This window comes from Mirounga angustirostris, unplaced genomic scaffold (genome assembly GCF_029215605.1).
Source record: "Mirounga angustirostris isolate CCGP_5_RB_7025 unplaced genomic scaffold, mMirAng1.0.hap1 SCAF_5, whole genome shotgun sequence".
In the NCBI taxonomy this organism is placed as follows: domain Eukaryota; kingdom Metazoa; phylum Chordata; class Mammalia; order Carnivora; family Phocidae; genus Mirounga; species Mirounga angustirostris.
In genome coordinates this window covers 55,836,331-55,860,057 of record NW_026991713.1, presented here as the reverse complement: position 1 = coordinate 55,860,057, position 23,727 = coordinate 55,836,331, and the positions used below count along the sequence as shown (strand labels likewise).

At 40.2% G+C, this 23,727-nt stretch overlaps 1 protein-coding gene across 2 annotated transcripts in view; it reads right to left on the bottom strand.

Annotated features, from left to right (window-relative positions):
• The window catches only part of LRIG3 (leucine rich repeats and immunoglobulin like domains 3), a 43,942-nt gene that overhangs the window by 5,764 nt on the left and 14,451 nt on the right, over window positions 1-23,727 (bottom strand). For both annotated transcript variants that reach the window (XM_064590973.1, XM_045873074.3), the window contains exons 4-14: window positions 12,152-12,283; window positions 11,464-11,607; window positions 10,089-10,232; window positions 9,653-9,796; window positions 9,104-9,247; window positions 8,122-8,202; window positions 7,142-7,213; window positions 4,893-4,964; window positions 4,238-4,401; window positions 1,738-2,058; window positions 341-622 (exon numbers count right to left, since the gene is read on the bottom strand). In XM_064590973.1, coding sequence (XP_064447043.1) covers window positions 341-622; window positions 1,738-2,058; window positions 4,238-4,401; window positions 4,893-4,964; window positions 7,142-7,213; window positions 8,122-8,202; window positions 9,104-9,247; window positions 9,653-9,796; window positions 10,089-10,232; window positions 11,464-11,607; window positions 12,152-12,283 — 1,700 coding nt within the window. The remainder of the gene's footprint in view (window positions 1-340; window positions 623-1,737; window positions 2,059-4,237; window positions 4,402-4,892; window positions 4,965-7,141; window positions 7,214-8,121; window positions 8,203-9,103; window positions 9,248-9,652; window positions 9,797-10,088; window positions 10,233-11,463; window positions 11,608-12,151; window positions 12,284-23,727) is intronic.

Here is a 23,727-nt window from a genome sequence, read left to right as displayed (position 1 = left end):
AGTCGATCTTTCCCAATCTGCTCACAAGTTTTAGATTCTTGTATATGTTTTATAGTGTGAAGACTACTGGTAGCAGTAGTAGTAGCAGGAAGGGGGAGGCAACAAAGCATTTACTTTTCCCTGCCCCTTGGAACAGAGGAAGTGGATTCATCTCACCGGCCACAGACTTAAAGATGTAATGCACTCCCGACTTCAAAGCTCCTGAGAAGCCCTCTGTTCTCTCTAGGGAAGGGCAGTGTCCTATGGATTACCTGTCACCCTTACAACTCCTGACACTTAGGGCCTTTGGGTGAGCTAGTATCTTTAATTTCTATCACAGAATCAGACAGCAGCCACTTACCTAGGACAGTCAGAGTTGCATTTGCAGAAATGCTTCCTGCACTGTTCTGAGCTGTGCAGCTATAAACCCCGATGTCCTCGATCTTCACATCCACGATAAAGAACACATCATCCTCAGGCATAACATGCATGCGTCTCTCCCTCGCGGCGGGGAAGTCTGTGCCCCCATCCTTTTGCCAGGCTATCTGCGGGGCTGGATGTCCCAGGGCAGCGCACTCCAAGCGTGCCATGGCCCCAGCACGGATGGTAAGGTCCATGGGGGTCTTGGTGAAGGAAGGGAGCACTGAAATCAGAGAAAGAATGTGGGCATTAGCACTATAGAGTTTTAGAGGTTCATTTTCATTTTTTTTTTTAATATATACTTACAAATGCCCCTGCCATAGGTCAGGCTGGGGTTATTTCTGATTGCAAGACAAGGAATCTGAAGTTGAGATGAAGAGATCCCCTCAAGGTTACACACAGGTACAGAAATGATGAAGTCAGGCAGAGACACAGGTCACCTCCTATACGGACTGAAGGTCTTTCTCCTATTTTCCAGTTACTTTTTAGTTTCCTCAGTAATTATCTGTGAGATCTTGGGCAAATCAATTAATCTCTCTGTACCCTGACCACTCACTTCATCATCTTCTTTTTTTTAAGTCCCTCCTGGCTCTAACATTCTATGACTTTAGATCTGTGTTTTGTCCTACAATTTTAAACTCAAAATTGTTCTATGCATCAGGCCTCAACAATCATTTATAGAATGAATGCATTAATGAATCATATACAAAAATCTTCTACCATGGAAGGTACAAATGATTAGATAATAGAGTGGTGAGGTTCCTGTCATAAAAAAATGTATTCGGGTCACACAGAGCAAACAATTACATATTTAATTTATTAACAGCAGCTAATACTTATTGCATTTGGTGAGTGTTCACTGTATTCCAGGATAAGTCCTTTACACCAATTATTTTATCTAATTATCATATCTCTGTAAGGTAGGTACTATTGTTCCTAATAGAAAGATGTGGAAATGGAGGCACATGAAAGTTAAGTAACTTGGTAAGAGTCACACAGCTATAAGCCGGAGTGGCAGGAATCAAACCCAGATCTCTGAATTAAAGGTGGTGTGCTGGAACGCCTCACGGCCTCCCACATCCGACTCATATGTTGTGAACTCCCAAAGAGCACAACCCACGGGTGGCTCATCTCTGTGCTACCCTCCATGATGGGGTCCTAAACGCAATAACTGCTCATGCAGATACCAAGAATCTTAGTTTTGTGGAGTGAGAGGTAGAGAAAGGAAGGGTGAGGTGGGGAGCTGTGAACAGAAGATAGGGTTAGGAATAAGAGAAAGAGAGAAAACCAAATCTAAAAGGTGTCTTTAAATGCAAATGGAAAAGTTAGATCACATACTGTTTACTGTAAGCTTGGCTTTGACAGAGTAGGATGAACCGAAGTGATTGGAGATGACACACTGGTATTTCCCTTCACTGGTAAATTCCACATTGCGGAGCCGGAGAATGGTGGTGTACTCCATCACCTCGCCCCCTTGGGCCCGCAGGTGTGCATAGTTTTCCATTTCGGCATCATGCAGTAGTTCATTGTCTTTTTTCCAAGCAAAAGTCATTGGGGAGTCACTGCTGCTGGCGGCTGAGCAGATAAAACTCAAATTGGAACCTTTTATTGCCGACTGTGTTTCTGGCTGGACAGTGATCTGGGGCTTAGGAAAATCATCTGTTCAAGATGGAGAGGAGGAAACAGGACAATTTTAAGGCCTAGGAGTCCAAACGCTACTCAGTTTTTAATACCAAGAAACTCAAAACAAGTGAGGGCTTAGGTTTTACCCTTTGTGTATGTTTCATAGATAGACTAACAGTCCTCATGTTGAAATGATGGCCTGGGAGAGTGTTTATATTCCAAAATAATAGTCTCATCTCAGTTAATGATTGATAAATAGGTGTCAGTCTCTATTTGAAGTGAACAAATTAGTTTAAAGTTTATCCTAGGCCCCTTATGGGTTTTTTTTTTTTTTTTTTTTTTTTTTTGACAGAGAGAGAGATAGCGAGAGCAGGAACACAAGCAGGGGGAGTGGGAGAGGGAGAAGCAGGCTTCCTGCCAAGCAGGGAGCCCGATGTGGGACTCGATCCCAGGACGCTGGGATCATGACCTGAGCCGAAGGCAGACGCTTAACGACTGAGCCACCCAGGCGCCCCCCCCCTTATGCTTTTTTAAATATAAATACAAGAAGAAATCAACTAAGAAACTTTTAGGCTCATGGATCATCCTTAAACGTTACTGGTAGGAACTGCAGTTTTTCCCATGTTATCCACAAATAAGCAGCAGCAAAACTGAGAAATCAGTATCACTAAAGATAGCAATTAATACCCCATTTACCAAAAACAGAACCCATATTAAAGAGCAGTAATTTTTAGATAGAGTTGAAACAAATAATCCTCAGCAAAAGAAAAACCAGCTCTCAAACTCCCTGTTGAGACCCTGGCTTCAGCATGGGATTGAGGGTGGACCATCAATCAGGCCGCTGTACTCCACTGTCAGAGCCGCATGATAATTAGAGCTGGGCAACTCTTTCATTCCTAACGGTTATTTTTAGTTCTCTGTGACTTTCTGGAGAAGTTACCTTTTTTGAACTGCACTTTCTTGGAGATGGTCTAAACCCAGAAGGAAAGAGCTTAGATCTACCAAAATGTATTATCTGAGTGCTCTGGAAGAAGGACACGCGTGTGTGTGTGTGTGTGTGTGCGCGTGTGCGTGTGCGGAGAGGCTTTGGGAATGCTCTGGGAACTCCAATGCTGCTCACTTCCAATACCATGTTGTCATCAAGATGGTTTCTTCTTCTGTATGATTATTCTAGAATTCTCATCTGATAAATCAATGTTTAGATTCACAATGGAGGGACTGAAAGAAAAATCTAAAGACACCATATACACGTCCCCAAATAATAGAGAGTTCTTATCTTGGGACTAGAGAACTGCGAAATAAGCACCATGGGAAAGGCATGGCTCAGGCCCTTCTAGACGAATGCCAAAGCTTATTTAGATCCAAAAGCTACATCAGACATTTTATTTCCAGAAACTGTTGGCACTGTTTAATGCTGCAACCTAAAAAAAAACGTATTTTTCTTGTACTTGACTAAACAATCGTAGGCAAAGAAGTTTCAAATAAATTTTTAAAGGCCAATGTAAAATGGGGTTCTGTAGTATCTTAACACACATGCTAAAATTTAAGCTAACTTTGATTTTGTGTTCTATGTGCACATTTATTTTTACAAAGGTCTCCATGGCAGTGAATAGTAAACAGCAGTGTAGTGTAGTCCACAGAAGTCTGCAGCAGGAAGAGGAGAACCTGGGGTTTTGATCCGGATCTGCTGACTAGCTACGTGAGGTTTGAGATTTCTAGCGCTGAGATTCTTAGACGCTAAAACAATGGACCTTACGCTGACTGATAATAAATTCAAACTTTCTATTACATGTAATATTTTAACCACTAGGAGCAAAATTTTTAGCAGCCTGTAAATCACGAGCTGATAATTCCCCCCCCTGTACCCCAACACGCAGCATTGACGTGGGTTAGGTTCAGCGTCTCCACAAGCCAGTCACTTCCCACTTCACAGACGCAGATGCTGAGATTTAGGGAGGAGGGGGGGTTCTGACTGCCCATCAGTTCTCCCAAGATCTAAGGCCCTCGTTCCACCCAATCCCCCTGATGTCCAAACAAAGACATTTAAGGAAACTCTTTCTCATCTGTAACATTAAAATCATCAGCACACTATAGATCCATTTCCATCTACCTCAGCAGATATAAAAGCTTCATTAAGAGAACATAAGCTTATTCAAGACCATTTGTTGGAGGGGAAAAAAGAAGAATGAAGGCAGAGGCAACAGTTACAACTCACCACACACAAAGCCATCTGGGCTAACAGCAAAAATACTTCTTCCTTTTAGCAGCTGAGGATGGGCGCAACTGGCATTTACAAAGCTCTGAAAGTTGTTTTCCGCCACCCACTGTGGGAGCCATTTTAGTTGGCAATCGCACAAAAGGCTTGATGTATTTAAATGCCTGAGGAGAGTAATTACGTTCAATTTGTTTTATATGAAATGCAGATTCTACGAGTAAACTAACTCAAGTAAATATTAACAAAGCAGTGGATGTGGAAACCAAATACACACACCCCATGCAATAAATATTCTCTAGTCCATCTTAAAATGTATGAAATATTAGCACCATGTTGTTGTTCTTACTGACCTACTGAGGGAGAAGTGCTGATATATTGAAAACACCTCACTCCTGAAGGCTTGCTATCATGATCAGGTCCCACAAATTTAAATTGCAAATTCGTAACAGAAACAAAAAAACTTCTCAACAAAAGAAACAAATCACCAACTCCCTTTGCTTTCTGGTATAAAAATTAAGTAACGCTAAGAACGCGCTAGATACATTTTACAGACACGTGATCTAGGCTGACATGCCCCCTCCCCCGCCCCCCCCGCCGACAGCTTCCCTGACACCATGTTTCATTTGAAACTCTTGGAAAGAAAAGGAAAGCTTACAATTGCTGAAGTTTCTTCATTTGTGAAAATGCATTGCCTTGTAATGACATGATTGCGTTGTCACTCAGATCTCTGAAAACAACCAAATTGAATACATTAGAGGGAATCACTGCCTGCCTCAGGCAAAAGCTGGGCCCACACTGCCCACCCCATTCACCAAACTACTCCATGTGCTGAAATGCACCAACTGGGCAACTCCAGAAGAACCCATTAGGAACCTTGGATCAAAGAACACGAATATTTGTACCAGAGGCAGGTTCTGTTATAGTAAAAAAGATTTGCTTTATATCATCATGTCCAGGTTATTTGACTCATGAGGGCCTACTAAGCTGTTCTGCTGTATTTTTTTTTATAGTTTTATGGTTTGTTCTGCTGTATTATTTTATTGCGTTTCTCAATATTCAAATTAGTAACCAATAGTAACTTTTAAATACACAAGTAAAATTTCTCATAGTTATGCTTTTTAAAAAACCCATCATGTATAAAATACTTTCTATGACATGCACTGCGTTAAATGATTTACATTTACGTAGTATTACATTTATTCCTCATAGCAACCCAAAAGAATATGGTTTTACTACCTTGTTCACCATGAAAGGGGAAGATGTGAACTCAATTATTTTCCATTTCAAAACCTATGCTCTTGGTCAGTAACCCATTCCGCCACACACAACTCACTAGTAGAGACAGTAAGGCGTTCAGACAAGATGTACTTGCTTTTAAAACACACTTTGGGCAGGACATTTATAAAACCAGAGAATATTCTAGGCTCAATTTATTTTTAACTAGTGCTTACAAGCAGTTTGAATTAAAGCACTCTCCACAATGATTACTACTCTGTTTTTCTTTATGGGGTCAGAGTATACATAAAGGATTCTGAATGAGATGAGGGTCAACAGAGGACAAAGGTACCAAACATGGGCAGAGAAAGAGGCTGGGAGAGTCAAGACAGTTTAAAAAACTGCAGCAGAGGTTAATACTCCACTGATCCACTAATTCCACTTTCCCAGAAATGAAATGGGTCAGATGACAAACCCTTTGGCTAGTTTCCCTTTGAAAATAATTTGTTTCAAGAAGTCCAGCAACACTGGTCCGCCCTTCCAAATTCTGCTTTGCAGAACCATCTGACTCCAGCCTGAATTGCTTCTGTCAGCGTGGCTAGCAATCCAAATCTCCCTCAAACTAATAAATGAGTCAGAAGACAACAAGGTGGTCACAGACAATGGCAAAATCGTCTCTCTCAAACACAGTGCAAATGTGGGTTTGCCCAAATGTGTTCCGAACTTCTTTTGTCCAAGTTGATATTAAAACTTTTGGCTATAAACATTCCCTACTAGAGTGGAGATCTTTTACATCATTTTTTACTTTTTCTGTACAAGTGGAAATATTCCCATGGTTGTAAGAAGCTGGTTGGTTCAGCGCTCGTGCAGGTTTTGACTCCTATCAAGGCTGGCTAGCTTGCCCTCCTAGTGGCTGGAAATATCTGCGTTCCCTAAATGTCATTTCAAAAACATGTGAGGGGGTGGCGCAGAGACTGTGAAGACAAGAGCTAGTGTGGCACAAGGACACGGACAGCAGAGGCAGCCCTGGTGTGAGTCCTGCCTCGGGCAACTGCGAGCCGATGCGCTGGTAGCAAAACCGAACAAGAGAAAGAACAAAGGTAGGAAAACAGGTTTTATGTTTTATAATTAAACAACAGCAATGACAAACTAATAAAAGTCTCAAAGTAGTGTCACTACCCTCCTAATGTCACTCCTAAGGACCGTGGGAAATTGCTTTTTTAATCTTTAAAATGAAAGTCACCATCTTAACTGTTCAACAGAATCAATGGATATACTCAAAACCTCCACTTCTTAAAAATAAAGGTAACAGGAGCTACTGGATAATTTTCTCATGAGGATTAAATGAGACTATATATATAAATACCTGGCATAATGCCTGATGTATAGTAAGTGCACAATAAATGGTAGGTTTTTGAAAATTACATATATCACTACTTAAGAAAAATAACTGAAAGAAAACCCAATAATGTATAGTGATGTCCTCAAATGCAGAGGAAAATGTATACCTATATACCTTCATATAGATATAGGTACGTAGATAAACTGGTAGAGGATAAGCAGATGTGTAAATATACTTTATGGTACAGAGAGAATGCCAACAAAATTAGATTCTAGTTTATCTTTCATGACAGATAAATAGGTAACCATCTTAGACTCCTTTAGGGTAACTAAATTCCAGTCACTCACAGATGTTCTAATGCGTCCAAACCGGTAAAGGCTTTTTTGGTAATAGATCGAATCCGGTTTCCCTGGAGTATTCTGAGGGGGGAAAAAAAAAGTTACAATGGAATAGTTAAAGCCCCATTTGGGGGTGGAATTCTCATGAAAAGAATCTCTTTTAAAATCAATGTGGGGAAAAAAAAATCATTGTGAACAATTCTATTTTCTTCAATTAAATGATATACCCTGTACAAACGTATTCATGCCACCTATTTCAGTAACATAGTTCAGCATGGTCTCAAAGCATTCAAGAGAGAACCGGCAAATATAGGTATTCAATAAGTTACTCCGGCGGTTAAATTAAAGACGTGATTTTCAAAGTCTTCTTAGGAAGAGGTAGAAACTTCCTTCCAGGTAAATGGTCTCAGAACTATAATTAGTAAAACAGACAATAGTGGAGGTCTTCTTACGCTCCCTGCCCATGGATAGTTTCATCACCCACGGAAGTTTAGGGCTATATGGAACTCGACTTGAAAACTTCGGACACAGGGTCCGGCCACCGACAGGGCCACTGTAAGGCGAACAGAAGCAGGTTTCTGCCTGTACTGCCTGGAGCCTACAGCAGTGTTACCAGTGGGCACTGGGGCTCGCCACTTACAGATTCTGTGAGCAGAACGCAACACTGAAAGTTCCAAAATGGTGAGATCAGGAGTGTCCTTCCATACAACGATAATCCCAAGATTCTAAGCACTTGAAACAATTTAAAATTCTGGGCTGGATATTAAAATAAGTCACAGCTCACCAAAGTGTTGGAGAAAACCGCCATACCAAGGAAGAAAAGCTAATTAATACCCATCCTGTATAACAACACTCATCTGGGGAGATGACCAAGGGAAGCGACCAGATTCAGCCTCTAGTTCTAAACTCTCTCAAATCTCATCCTGCAGAATGGACTTCAACAGGTGTAGGTCAGACAGGGAGGCAACCATGAAGCAAATCCTACTCACAGCCGCCTCAGTTTGTCAAGCCCAGAGAAAGCACCGTTCATGTCTTCAATAGTCCAGGAAATTTCATTGTTCTTCAGATCCCTAATTATAAGAAGAAATGTTACCGAAACTGGTACCAGGCACTTAACAAAAGATATAAGCACTCTCCTTAGAGAGATGCTCAGAAAGCTAATATTGCCACCCAGGAGGCATGTAATTTGTAATAAATTCCTCATAATCCCCCACGTCATCTCCACCCCTTACAAAACAATAGAAAACACTTTCCCTCTCCCAACACTAAGTTTTTGTCCAAAATCAGGACAGTTGATTCAGTCCTATTAATTCCTCTATCAAGATGACTAAATTCTGAAAGACCTGAACAATCTGAAAAATACATTAAACTTTAAAACCACTGCTCCAACCACACAAGTAGGAGCTGGCCAAAGCACACAGCATGTCTTTCAATTATGTAATGCTTCAAATAGTGAACAGAGCAAAAGTTTCTGACAGTGCAAAAACAAAAAAGCCCATTGCACAACATTAAAATGAACATTTCAGAGATTCTTCAAAGGTCAATTAATCCAACTCTGCCTTCTTCCTCTTAGGACAGAGATCAAGTCTGGATATGATAAACAGGCATCTTCCTTTGCTGCCCTTTGTATATCTTTTATGTTCTGGGTACTTTTCTAATCTGCATTTTTATAAAGAAAAATCAGTGGATTTAAAATTGTTTCCCTTTTGAGCAGTTACCAACTTCCTGGAGATCCTGAGAAGGCTAAGTGTAATCACCAAACCAATCTGATCATTGTCCTTTTTAATCCCTCTAAGAAACACATATGGATGAAATGGACTGATTTTAATCAAACTGATCTGGGAAAGATTAAGACACTACTTTCTGAGTCTATACATATTTCCTTCACAACAAAGGAAATCTGCTTGGAGAAAAGTGGGCACATTTAGGAACCAATTAGGTTCATGTATGGAGAACAAAATGTGTACTTACAAAGTCTTTAAACTGGAAAGCCCCCGGAAGGCACAATCAGCAATGTAGCTGACTTTGTTATTCCCAATGTGCAGTGTATTTAGTAAGCTTAGGCCCAGGAAGCTTGAATCATCCAACCTCGATAAGTGATTGAAAGTTAGGTCCCTGTAAAAAAAAAACAAAAAACAAAAACAAATAATAGCCTTTATTTTCCAATTCAACACAATGATTTGTTTTCAAACAACAGGTAATATATGTAACCACAATAATCCTTATTTTAACACTCTGCCTTCTTAATAATACTCAGGTAAACATTATTTCTAATCCTAGTAATTAAAAAAAATTCTCTTTATTTGAAAATAGCCCATCACTGATTTAGACCATGTGCCCTAGAACTCAAACAACACAGTTGGCTTCAACTTATCACAACAAAAATATGACTAGGTTGCATGTGAAAAAAGCTGTCACCCTGGAAACTTTGTTATGAAAATTTCACAGATCAGTGGTAAGAAGCTCATGTTCTGGCATGATCCCTGCTCTCGAACCTGAGGAGAATAAAAGGCAACTCACAGCTCACTGAGTTTCTGGCAGAACTCCCAGGCATCAGGGCTGATCCTGTTGATGGCATTTTGGCTGAGATGAAGTTCCTGCAGCATCAGCAAGCCGTAAAGCCAGCCTTTGGTAATCTCTGTTAAGTTGTTATGGTCCAGCTGCCTACATTTACAATAAGAGTCAAAAGCAGGATCAAAAGTTCATTATCTAGTCTCTTCAAAGGAGACATATGATTACAACCTATTACATATTCCTATTGTTACAAGATGTTTAGCTTTTGTTATATAAAGACATCAGCAAAAAATACAACAGGCTTATAAATTCTCAGTCATGTTACCTGAAACAAAACTGAGTATTAAATTATAAGATTGTAAATTATGAGATTTTAACATAGGATTTCATAGCACTCCACAATCATACTACCGAAGTAGGAACTGTGATAAGCCACACTTACAAGATCTCCATGTTGCTCAGCCCCCAAAAAGCTCCATCCATAAGTTTTGTTACTCCATTTCTTTGCATTTTCAGAGACTTCAGAGCACCGAGCCCTTGGAATGTGAGCCCATCTACGTTTTTAATCTTGTTCCGGTTCAGTTCACTGCATTGGATAGAATAGTTAAACAGCTTATACGACAAAATTCTGGAGGTGGTAATAAAATGTGACATTACTACAATATAGTTAAACTAGCCTGTATTAAATTACACAGAAGGTTTTAAATTTCTAAACATTTTTATTGAGAAGAATTCGGATTTATTAGCAGGGAGTGAATTTCCTCCTGAAATGTGTGATATATTTTTGGAATAGTGAAATATTGAAACTAGACTACGCCTTAATTTCTAAAACGCTTATCAACTCAGTGTATTTGTTTTTAGATTATCCAGAGTGAGTAGACTGAATATTATGTTAAAACATGAAGTCTATTCAGAGGCAGGGCTTATTCTGCTTACAAAAGTTGGTTACTCTCTTTCACGGTTCTTTTTCTGTTTAATGCTTTCTCTTCAAGGCAGTCATTTTCAACCTTGGTTGCACACTGAAATCACCTGAAGAGTTTTAAAAATTACCGAAGCCTGGATCTTACCCCCAGAGATTCTAATATAATTGGTCTAGGGTGTGGCCTGGACATTGGGATTTTTTTATATTTTTATTTTTTAATTTTTTTAAAGAAAGATTTTATTTATTTATTTGACAGAGAGAGAGATAGCGAGAGCAGGAACACAAGCAGGGGGAGTGGGAGAGGGAGAAGCAGGCTCCCTGCTGAGCCAGGAGCCCGATGCAGGGCTCGATCCCAGGACCCTGGGATCATGACCTGAGCCGAAGGCAGACGCTTAACCGAATGAGCCACCCAGGCGCCCACACTGGGATTTTTAAAAGCTCCCCAGTGCCTATAATGTGAAGCCAAGTTTGAAAACCACTATATTGTAGGAGCCTGTTCACAGATCGTTCCACCACCATTAACGAGACAGCTCTTTGCAGCCACTTAAGCTATAGAGCCTCCTGGAGTTGTCGGTATTATTTTCATAAACCACAGCTGTTGGGCGTCACCATGATTTCGCCAGTGCCACAATGATGCCTTTGTATGGAGATAGTTCAGTGACGACACTGTTCCTTCCTTCAGTAACAATCGAACCTGCCCTGTCAGGCAGGAGTTTGCACTAGGTGACTGTGAAAGCTCTTTCCGATTCAGAAATTCGGCCACTCTAGTTCTCGAAGGGAAGAGAGCCACAGCCTTGCTTCTAAACTCCTTCGGTCACGTTGTGGATTTTAGGCAACAGACACCAAGGGTTCAGAGGAGATGAAGAAACACTGTCTAAGAGGATATCTTACTTACAGGTGTTGCAGTTGGGGCAGTTTAAACATCTTGGGTGGGATAGCTGAGATTCGGTTCCTGTTCAGTTTCAACACCAGGAGTGTGTTGGCCAGATTGTCAAAATACCCAGGTTCCATTAAAGTGACTCGGTTGCTGTTGAGATACCTGTTAAAAGTTTGAAGATGAGCTTCTCCTTCTGGCTCTTTAGAAAGTTAAAACACATATACTCTCTGTATTATAATCTCCAGAGAACCTAACCATCATTTGTATGAACGGACACTTAAAAATTAAGTCTTTGGGTCCTTTTGGACCAACGTTGACTACGATTCACACATACTGCTAAAGAAAGAGTGACTGGAATATTTGAAAGGTATAAAAATTTGTTACAGATGCTTATCCAATTTTTATAAAATTCACTTATTAATGAAACAAAGAGTGGTTTAATTTTTTAAAGAAGCACTTTTAATTCCACATAGTTTTTCTAATAAAGGATGCCTAATTTTTTGTAATCCGAAAGTGCAACAACAGAATAAAGACTGTGGTTATTTGGGTTTATAGCAAATTACATGTCAATAAGAAAGTTACGTTGCTGATACACCAGCAGTTAAAAAAAAAAGGCAGATTTTGTTACATCTTAAAGTTGATTTTTTATTATTATGACATGGTATTTTCATCATAGGTGAGTATTTTTGTTAAAGACTTGACTTACAGATATTTGAGTTGTAGAGGCGGAAGGGGAGTTTTAAGCTCTGTAATGTTATTGCTGCTCAGGTCCAAAGTTTCGAGGGATTGAAATTGTTTCAGATGTTCAGGTAATATTTCAACAATTCTGTTTCCAGCTCTGGAATTTAAGGATAGCACAGGTGACAGGGTTAATAATAATACAACAATCTGAAAGGTGAGAAATATTTTCTATTCCTAATCTGTTCTTCAGAAATATGGAAAACTACAGTTCTAAAACTGTACTTTTAAAAGTTAAACAGCAATTCTTATGTCACTTTAATTTCACCTTAAATAGTAAATCATATTAGAAGGTATGAAAGCACTCCTATATAAATCTGGGTGCGTTTAACAGCCATGGCTATCCAAACGCTAAGCACCTAAAGACTGTCTGATTTTTATCTTTTTTTTTGGTTACCAGTCCATCTTCCTTATTATTTTATTAAATGGCATATAAATTGACTAACACTGAGTTGGCATTCCAGGCACTGATGTGTTAGTTCCCTATTCTTTTTCTTGATTCCTAAGCTATTTCTAATTCTTCTCCTGAACAGTACCCATACGACAGGTACCAATGAACTTAAAATACTCATCAGATTGGTTTTTTCTTTTTTTTAAGCCATGCTAAAGAGCTCTCTTTTTCTTCAAGAAATAGCAAGTTTCAAGGTATTGCCATAGTCTTCGAAAACAGTGGATATGCTCCAGGGCTTTGAATATTATAAAGGTTATTACGTAAAAGCACACCAGTCTAAATAATCTCTATTTAATTAGATTAATAGTTTGACATTAACAGTCTTAAACACCAGACCATGATGACCAATATGGTAGCCACATGTAGCACTTTAAATTAAAATTAAAGGTTAAAATTCAGTTCCTTAATCACAGTAGCCAAATTTCAGGTTCTCAACACCCACATGTGCTTGGTGGCTGTCAAATGGGTCAGTGCACATACAGAACATTTCATCACTGAAAGTTCCACTGGTGAGCCCTATACTACACCACAGATGAAAAACAAAACAAAACAAAAGAGGCCAAGTCAAATCTCTTAAAAGGTCAACAGTACAACAGCTTTCAAGGGGAAATTCAACACTAAATGACAATCTTGCTAGAAAACAGGAATCAAACTGATGCGCAAGCCATCTTATTTGTCATATTACATCAGGGAGCCTGGACTTTTTTTTTTTAAAGATTTTATTTATTTTTGACAGAGAGAGAGAGCACAAGCAGGGGGAACAGCAGAGAGAGTGGGAGAAGCAGACTCCCTGCTGGAACAGGGAGCCCGATGCGGGGCTCGATCCCAGGACCCTGAGATCATGACCTGAGCCGAAGGCAGACGCTTAACCATCTGAGCCACCCAGGCGCCCCTGGACTTTTTAGACCATCATTTGGCAGGGGAAAACAACATGTCAACGTAGGAAGGCCAGGATGAAAACAAACTCCACTTACAAAGAAGGTCTCTTTACAACCCACGGAACAATGAAAGAATCTGAAGGCTCTAGGCAGAACTCTATACATGATATGTCACACACTGCTATTTTTATACATAGTCTATGTGTAAGCCTCATTTAATGGGAAAACTTAGGAAATACATCTCATGTGTGTATCTTTCTACCAATACCGTATTTCTATAGTGCTTTGAGAGTTTCATTATAACACATAGGCCTCTCACCATCTCAGAAGGTCCTTGAGTTCAGAGTACCTTCTCTGCCATACTCTGAGCTCCTCTGAAGTAGGGGGATAGGTCTCTACCCCTCTGTCCTGGACTGCGCATGAAACCTAAGAACGTTGAGAACATCTCAAATGTCAAGCTGAGGCTAAGCATTGTTCATACAGTATGCCATTTAATCACAGAAATGTTTCTCTAGTAGAGATATTATAGATAATTGTAAAATTAGGAAACCAGAGCTTTTAACCTATGAGGCCATACTGGTCCCAAAGCAATTGCTGAAGGCTAGTTTCATAGAATACACTGTCAAACATATTTTGGCAATTAAGTTCTTATGTGGAGATGCACCCCCAGAAAGGGCCACAACTTCTCACCCTTGCAGAAATGCTGAACTTCTGGTTTCAAACTAATGTGGGAATCAACACTGGCTCATGGAGCCATCACCATGCCAACACTAAGGATGCCCTGGAAACAGGGTCTCCCCAGTCTTGCTTGCACCCCAGGAAGACAACCCAGGGGTGTGCATATGTTTGCCATCCACCAGAGAAGAAGACCAACTTCCTGAATACGTGCCAATGTCAGGTGCTGATTTCCCCACAGGAAAGAACAATAAGGGGAGAAAACAAGTTGGACCTTTTCTATTTAAACAACAACAAACAAAACTTCTCAAAACATTGTTAAAATCCTCCATATGTTACTTTTAAGGACTGCAGGGACTCATGTGTTTTGATTCAGGTCATCAGGGAATCTAACTCTTCACTCTGAAGTTATCCTATACAAGGCAACAGGCATAGGTGATAGATCTTAAAAGCTGAATTTGTCTGTGATTACAGTAAGGTTAAAAAAAAAGGGGGGGGTAACAGTCCTATTTACAAGTAACAAGTATCAAGCCCCTTAGTCTCCCATAAAGTCTTACAGACTTTGTGTAGAGTCAAGTCAGCCATGACCTCTGATTTTGACCATTTCCCACATCTGGATTTGCCAGTGTATAAACTCCTTGATCTAGTTGTGAGGTACAGGGGAATGCAAGTGAGACAATTAGTCAATTTCTAGATCCCGGAGATGGATTTAGTCCAAGAGACAAGCCACAGGGCCTTAGGGTCAGGGTGTGTGGGTTAAACAAAACCACACTTTAGGGGACAAAAATGTTCTCTTAAACACATAACCCAAATGTTTGCATTACCAGGATGTCCTCCCACAAACAGCAGAGTAACCCTGAAATGCTCCCCTCTCTCCAACGCCGCCCCCACCCTCCCCCCCGTCCCTAGTCACTGCCTCCCATCAAACTCTGCATCTGGTTTTGGCTCCCCGGGCTGTCTGAGGCTAGGACAGCCACACTTAACATTTAACAACACAAAGAAAGGGCTCAGCTATAGATTTTTGCAATAAATGGAACAAACTGGTTTTTTGTGGGAGGGAGAGGGAGACCCACAGGTGTCTATCACGTTGGTCAAATAAGGCTACGAGTTAGATAACAGGCCATACAATCTTTGGTTTATGTGTTCATTTGTTTATTAAGTAATTATAAACAAGGTATTAAAACTGCCAATTACTTGAGTGATGAATAAAATTTTCCTTGCAGTTAAAGTATGCTCCAGCCAAAGCCAGCAATTTCCTGAACTGCACACTTCCTAAATTGCAGTGTGAAAGTGCTCAGTTACAGATGGAGCGTGCACAGTGCCCTCTTTGTCAGCCCTGCTTCCTCGCACAAAAATCCCTTACAACTGCCAGGATAATAGTCCCTGTATCACAGAATTTTAACTCTGTGCTAATGGAACTGAATTAATCCAAATACCAGCTTCATATTAGCTCTCAGACTAACTGAGAAATAACCACCTGATATGTCCCAGTTTAAACAAAACAAACTTGCTCTATATCATGCAAGAGTTTTTAAAAAAGGAGACAACTCCATTAAAACTAGATTGAAAAATCTTTTTAATCACCTAAAACCCTCACAATAAACATAATTCTAATAGAGTTGGTCATGAATAGCCGCTTCTAAAAGACAAAGATTCAATTCAACTCCAGCTTTAATTTTTCTCCAAATATGGATAAATGCCAAAACTGATGAACACACTGAAAGCACTGCAGTTAATTAATATTTTTGGCAGGATGTGCAATGCTTTAAGAAAACAAACAAACTGTGTGAATACCTTTTTCCATGACTTCATGTGGAAGTACCATCTTTCCATTGTTCAAAAATCACAGTATGTAAGTCGTGTAAGTATTGGAAGGCATTGCAACCTTGTGCAAATCCACCTCAAAAGGACAGCGAACATTTTGGTCATCTGTGTCTGTTGACAGTACAAGGTGTTCCAGGGTCAAATCATTGCCGAGGTCAAGTAGAATTAGTCCCTTGTGGACACACAGACAGCTGGGGGCTTGGTCTGTGGGAGCACAGACGGTTCCCTCAGGCATCCAAGAGGCCACAGGAAAAACAGGAGTCCCAGGTAGTTCACTCAGCCTTCGCTTCTCAGGCTCAACCATAACGGTTTCACTTTGCTGCTAATTTCCCCTTTCAACCCACTTTGCCAGATACCTTTAAAAGGCAGAGCCAAACAGAGCCTGCCATTTTCTTACAGTGGTATTTGCTCGGAGAGTGCTGGAGATCTAATGAAGAACAAGATGGATACGGTCCCTGACCTCACAGAGCTTACGTTCTAGCAGGGAGAAGAGGCCAGCAGATGGAAGTGGTCACCACGGCGATAAGCGCCATGCTAAGGCGGCAGTGGAAGAAAGAACAGCCTCCCAAAAAAGTGGTGGGAGGGGTCAGCAAAACTTCCCATGGCAAGGAGACAGGCTAGTGTTCCAAGCAGAAGCAAGTGTGTGGAAGGGAAGGCTCCCCTTTGAGGAAATGGAAGAAGGCCTTGATGGCTGGAGTAGAGAGTTCATGGGTGAAGACTGGGGAGAGATGAAGTCCAAGAGTGAGGTAGCTGAGAGGAGAGGAATGTAGGTCAGTGGGACCCTGTAAACCTCGCAGACATTGGGCCTTTATCTTGGGGGGGCAGGGCAGATTTCAGATATGAGGTGACAATATCAGACACGCATTTTAGAAAGTGCGCTCTGGCAGTAGTGGGTAGAAACACTGGTGGGGGACAGGCATGACCAGGTGCAGGAGCACCACCAGCAGGTGCAGAGGACCAATGACAGTATGCTGGGATAACAATGACCTTCTGCCTAGCGATCCACTTTGGGGGTGAAGCACCACTCTGCATCTGGTTCCCCAGAGCACAGGCTGTGCTTTTCTCGCTGCTTGACACAGAGGCTCAGGTTTCCAGCTCTGCAGCCTCTGGACACTGGAACCCAGTTCGGCACTACTAGAGTTCCCATCCACTCTCAATTACTGCTTCTGTGTGTGTTGCTGACGTGGAAGGCCTTCTAAAGCATGCAGTGCAGACTGGGATCCCAGCTGGCTCAGGTGTGAGATGCTACTGACCATTTTAATGTCTGTCGTCACTGGGAAAATGGACAAGTGTGTTATTCCCATATATAAGATTGTGCTCATTTGTTCTGATCCTCTGAACGCCTGCACTGAATGTAAACCCAGACTAAATTATAACAGTAAAATAAAAGTTATGAGGTTAGTGACATGATCACTTGGTAAGATGATGATTGGTTTTACTTTCTGACTCACTCCTATCTCCACAAAGCCTAAGAGTCTCAAAAGAATTTCATGGACCCTTAAGTGGATATAAACGGTGTCAGTTTACTTCCAGAGTCTAAAAGGAGAATGGAATATTCTTTGTGAGAAACCAGAATACCGGGTTTTTCACATCGGAATTCCTGAACCAATTAAACTGCAGCCTCTTGATGAATAAGAAATATCTGTCAATAGTTTCAACTGTCTCCTACCTATTATAGATGTTAACAGGCAGCTTAAAGCTTTGCCACTGTGATGTGTGAAGAAAGACGTGTAATCTTAGCTATGTAAGAGAAGGTTATGTGCATGTGGCAATGACCTTTTAGAGAAGGTGTACACAGTGAGAAACCATTTTTTATATGTTGCAATGCCCTCTCTTCTTAGAATGCATCACTCTAGCCACACCCCTTGAGTCCAATTCAGTCAGTGGAGCTAACAAATGGCTGAAGCTGTGGTCATTCTACACAGCCATAGAGAAAGCATATTAACTGTATTGACTGGGACAGTCAGCTTGGCCCCAAGGAAATACTGATTTCTATATACAACCTGCAAGCAAACACGTTAGCACCCATTTATAAAAGAATTACAAGTTGTTAAAGGAAACACTACATTTTTGCAAATACATTAAAAAAAAAAAAAAGGTCACTTACATTTCCAACAATAACTTCTTCGTCCCCCAACAAAATGCTTCCTTGAAAACCACCTTGGCTGGAATAACTAACACCCGATAATGTTAGGCTTCTTTTAACAGACAGACTTGGCAAGCAAAAGAACCTCTCCCATGCAGATAAAAATAAACTGTCTCTGCTCATCTTTTTTCTAAAAAGATAATTGAGAAGTTTCATTAAAAGAACACATGTTCAGACTGGTCCACTGGCACTGTGGCATCAAAGAGTAAAGCCAACTGAGGGAACTTTTGCAAGGAGAAAGATTCTTGATTAAGAACTAATGATACTAAGCAGCAAATGGGCCACTGTAAGGAGCAAAGAGTCCGTTCCTTCAGCTAAAAGCCAGGTCAACATAAAATATAATTGCCCTTTGGATCAAGAACATGAGTAAAGATGGCCATAATATTTTAATACAGATACCCTACAACCATCAGGGCCATATTTATGTGCCAATTATAATACATGTTAAAATGAAAAAAGCAAGAGGGGTCAAAAGCCCATTTTCACCACGTAGAAAACAACACTTTTGGATCCCCAAGTGTGAATTCAATTTAGTTCTTTATGTAAACAGAAATTTAAGGGTGAATCCCTTAAAATTTAAGATGCTAATGAAGCAGCAAAAAAAGAAATTAAGAAAACAATCCCATTTACAATTGCACCAGAAATAATAAAATACCTAGGAATAAATTAACCAAAGAGTTGAAAGAACTATACTCTGAAAATCATAAAACACTGACGAAAGAAATTGAAGACAACACAAAGACATGGAAAGAAATTCTCAGCTCATGGACTGGAAAAACAAATATTGTTAAAATATCTATACTATTGGTTTAATATTACCCTTCTGAAAATACCAACAGCATTTTTCACAGAACTAGAGCAAACAATCCTAAAATTTATATGGAACTACAAAGACCCTGAATAGCCAAAGCAATCTTAAAAAAGGAAAACAAAACTAGAGGTATCACAATCCCAGAGTTCAAGATATACTACAAAGCTATAGTCATCAAAACAGTGTGGTACTGGCCCAAAAACAGACACATAGATCAATGGAACCGAACAGAAAGCCCAGAAATAAGCCCCAATTATATGGTCAATTAATCTTCAAAAAAGGAGGTAAGTATAAGCAATAGGAAAAAGACAGTCTCTTCAACAAATGGTGTTGGGAAAACTGGACAGATGACATGCAAAAGGATGAAACTGGACCACTTTCTTATACCATACACAAAAATAAATTCAAAATGGATTAAAGATCTAAATGAGAGACCTGAAACCATAAAAATCCTAGAACACAGGCAGTAATTCTCTGACACCGACCACAGCAACATCTATATGGGTCTCCTGAGGCAAGGGAAGTAGCAGCAAAAATAAACTATTGGGACTACATGAAAAATAAAAGGCTTCTGCACAGGGGAGGAAACAACGCAATTAAAAGACAACCTACTGAATGGGAGAAGGTATTCGCAAACAACATATCTGATAAAGGATTAGTATCCAAAATATATTAACAACTTATATAACTCAACATCCAAAAACCAAATGATCCAATTAAAAAATGAGCAGAAGACATGAACAGACATTTCTCCAAAGAAGACATCCAGATGGCCGACACATGAAAAGATGCTCAACATCACTGATCATCAGGAAATGCAAATCAAAACTACAACGAGTTACCATCTCACACCTGTCACAATGGCTAAAATCAGAAACACAAGAAACAAGTGCTGGTGAGGATGAGGAGAAAAAGGAACCCTTGTGCACTGCTGGTGGGAATGCACACTAGGCAGCCACTATGGAAAAGAGTATGGAGATTCCAAAAAAAGTTAAAAATAGAGCTACCCTACAATCCAGTAATTAATCGTACTACTGGATATTTACCCAAAGAATATGTAAACACTAATTCAAAGGGATACACACACTCCTGTTTATTGCAGCATTATTTACTATAGCCAAACTACGGAAGCAGCCCAAATGTCCATTGATAGATGGATAATGGTGTGTATACACACACACACACACACACACACAGGAATATTACTCAGCCATAAAAAAGAATGAAATTTTGCCATTTGCAACGACATGGATGGAGCTAGAGAGTATTATGCTAAGGGAAATAAGTCAGAGAAAGACAAATACCATAATTTAACTCATATGTGGAATTTAAGAAATAAAACAAACGAGCAAAGGAAAAAAAGAAAGAGACACAAACCAAGAAACAGATTCGTAACTACAGAGAACAAACTGCTGGTTACCAGAGGGGGGTGGGTGGGGGAAGGGTAAGTAGGTGATGGGGATTAAAAGGACACTTATCTTGATGTGTATTGGGTAATATGGAACTGCTGAATCACTAAATTGTACACATGAAACTAATATAACACTGTGCTAACTACGCTGGAATTAAAATGAAAAATAAGAAAAGAAGAGGAAGCTGCTAGTGGGTGCGGCTGTGTCTGATTGTGGCCTTGTGCTAGGCATGGACAGCGGTGGGCGTAATCAAGAGCAAATGTCACAGAACTACATGCCTAGCCAGCTCGTCTATTCCACGAATCAGGATCTCAAACCTCTCGATGTACTAAAATGATGGTCTAGGAGCAACCAGAGAAATTAAGTTGGGATAAGGCAGTGTTTTGAATTTTCAATCAGTCATTTTTAAAAGGTCTAAGTGAAAGCAATTCTTATGAAAATGACAATAGACCTGGGGAGCTTGGCTGAGCACAGCTCAACAGGAGCCAATAATACAACACGGTCCTTCAAGGCTAACATAATTTTAAGCTTCATTAATGTCTAGTATTCTGGTGAACAGGCATGGTCCCACCACGTTTTTTTAAATTTAAATTCAATTTAGTTAACATATAGTGTATTATTAGTTTCAGGGGCAGAATTCAGTGATTCATCAGTTGCATGTAACACCCAGTACTCATTATATCAACTGCCCTCCTTAATGCCCATCACCCAGTTACCCCATCCCTCCATCCCCCTCCCCTCCAGCAACCTTCAGTTTGTTCTTTATCGTTAAGAGTCTTTTATGGTTTACCTCCCTCTGTTTTTATCTTATTTTATTTTTCCTTCCCTTCCCCCCCCCGTTCATCTGTTTTGTTTCTTAAATTCCACATATGAGTGAAATCATACGGTATTTGTCTTTCTCTGACTTATTTCGCTTAGCATATCTTGTTTGGGTACCATATTTTACACTGCCATGCTAGATGAAGTGTATATGGGAGGACCTTAAGAGTCTAGACCTGCATTGTTCAGGACAATAGCCACTGGCCATGTGTAGCTACTTAAATTTAAATGAAATACAATTAAAAACGGAATTCTTCAGTACACTAGCCACATTTCAAGTGTTCGATATCCATGTGTCTAATAGCTACCACAGCGAACAGCACAGATATAGAACATTTCCATCACTGCGGAAAGGGCCACTATGTAACACTGGTCTAGACTGAGTATCATATAGGAAAGGGTAATATTTGAGCCAGGAAAAAGAGAAGGCTTTAAGAAAACCATGTATTTTAAGACTTACAGGTATTAGTTTGCAGAAAATAGAACCAAGTTGTTCTCTCCAACACAGCGAACTAAGACAAGAGGTGAAGGTGGGGCAAGAGTTCAGCTTAACAAAAAGTCCTACTAATTAGGACTATTCACAGTGGAACGGTTTGTCACCAAGAAGTAAGCTTTTGTCCCTGAAAGTGCTCAAAGGAAGGCTGGATAACCTCTTTTTTCCAGAGATCTCTCCATAGGGAGAAATGTCCTTTCCCATTCTAAGCTACCAGGATTGCATGCAGATACTCAAAACCACCACCAACAAAAAAATTGGTTTTGGCCAGTTATACAATCTACCAAACCATTTCTAATTCCTCTCATCCTTTAGTTGATACTTAAATGGGGATGATGGTGAGGAACTGAAAGCAAAAAAGACAGGAGGAGGAGAATAAGAAAAAGAGGGATTTATACAATTGACTACATTTCCTGATTTTGTAAACATCCACTCATCTTTAAAGAGTACTGCTTCTATTCCTAGGCCAGTGCCTTGTTCAGGATTACATGGCAATTAGTGATTAACTTCAAAAAGCACCTTATTTTTTTTTTTCTAAAAAAGAAATGCTCGTTTTGATTCTATTCCAATGTTTGTTTTGAAATAAAAACATTTAAAATTGCTCATGCACAGTAAAACTGACAGTCCAAGAATGTACACCATGTTCACCTTGTGCTGTAGGGCACTTGCAGCATGAATATTACCTTGATATTTCATTTTGCCTTCTGCCTCGTTCTAGAGGCTGCTCTATTTGCCAGCTAAAGCTTCACAGGGAGGAAGGGAGACTGTCAGGCAGGTGATTTTAGAAAGGAAGCGCTTATACTTTTAACTGCCTTTCCTCTCATGTTTTGAATTTACTACTTAAGCAACTTTCAGCCAAGGAAAGAAGCGGTGGTACTGGTTAGCAGCCTGTTTCATTGTTTTGGTCTCTCTTCCCAACTAGAGCCCAGAGCCTCTCATCTATGGAAGATGGCAGAGATACTAAAATGAGGACGAGGAGGAGGAAAAGGAACTAGGCCAGGGGAGAGACATGTTGACTCTTGCTAGCCCTATCACGAAAAGCAACTGGCTGTAACTTTATTGTTTTGTCTGTCTTGGCAGCACAAGCCTTGCTCAGCACAGAAACGTCTCCGGCAGAAGTTGCACCAAATACTTCAAAGCAGCAATCAAAATGGCTAGCATGACATTGAGGGGAGAGATGAGAAAATAGTGCAGGTTCAGGATAAACACTGGTAATACAGGAGACTTTGTGGCAAGCTATGCTGGAAAGTCAAGTTCAAGGGAGTGGGGGTCAAGTTTATGGGCTCCGAGAACCGCCACTGAACAAAGTTGTCTGCTGGTTCACTATGTCGTATCTAACAATGTTGTTACCTTGGAAAAAGCAAGTTTTAGTAATGAAAACGATTTTAAGTGCATGTGGAGAGGCATGAACAAAAAGGTTAGCTGAACAGTTTTCTACAATTAACTATATATAGTATTAATTGGGACTGGGCCACCCAGTCATTCATTCAATAACCATGCACTCCCTCCCAGGTGCCAGACACTGAGCTACATGCTAGAGTTGCAGTGGGGATGAAAACACACATGCGCTCAGCTTTTAGGAAGTTTCATTCTGGTGGGGGAAATGGACATTAAAGAATCACAAATATATAACTGACAAATGCCACTGTGTGTATAATAATGTGGACACTGTACATAAGGGTGATAGGAAAATGTGTCAGGTGACACGAAGTCTGGCTAGCAAACGCTGCACAAGGGTAAGTACTGTAGGCAGAGAGAAAAGTCTGTAACGGGACCTGACACAGAGCAAGCCGACACACTGCTAGAAGTGAGAAATGAGTCTAGAGGAGGCTCAGTGGGAAGAGGATTCAGATCATCCAGAGCATTGTAGGTCTTGTCAAGAATTCTGCTCTTAACCTAAGAGCCACAACAGGATCACAAATTTATGTTTCAAATCTAAATTGAGAATTCATACACCTAGCAAACTTGTATTGTGGGGACTAGTTTACGATTAATTGTGAAGATAAACGTAGAGAGTAAAGAATACATCTCTGTG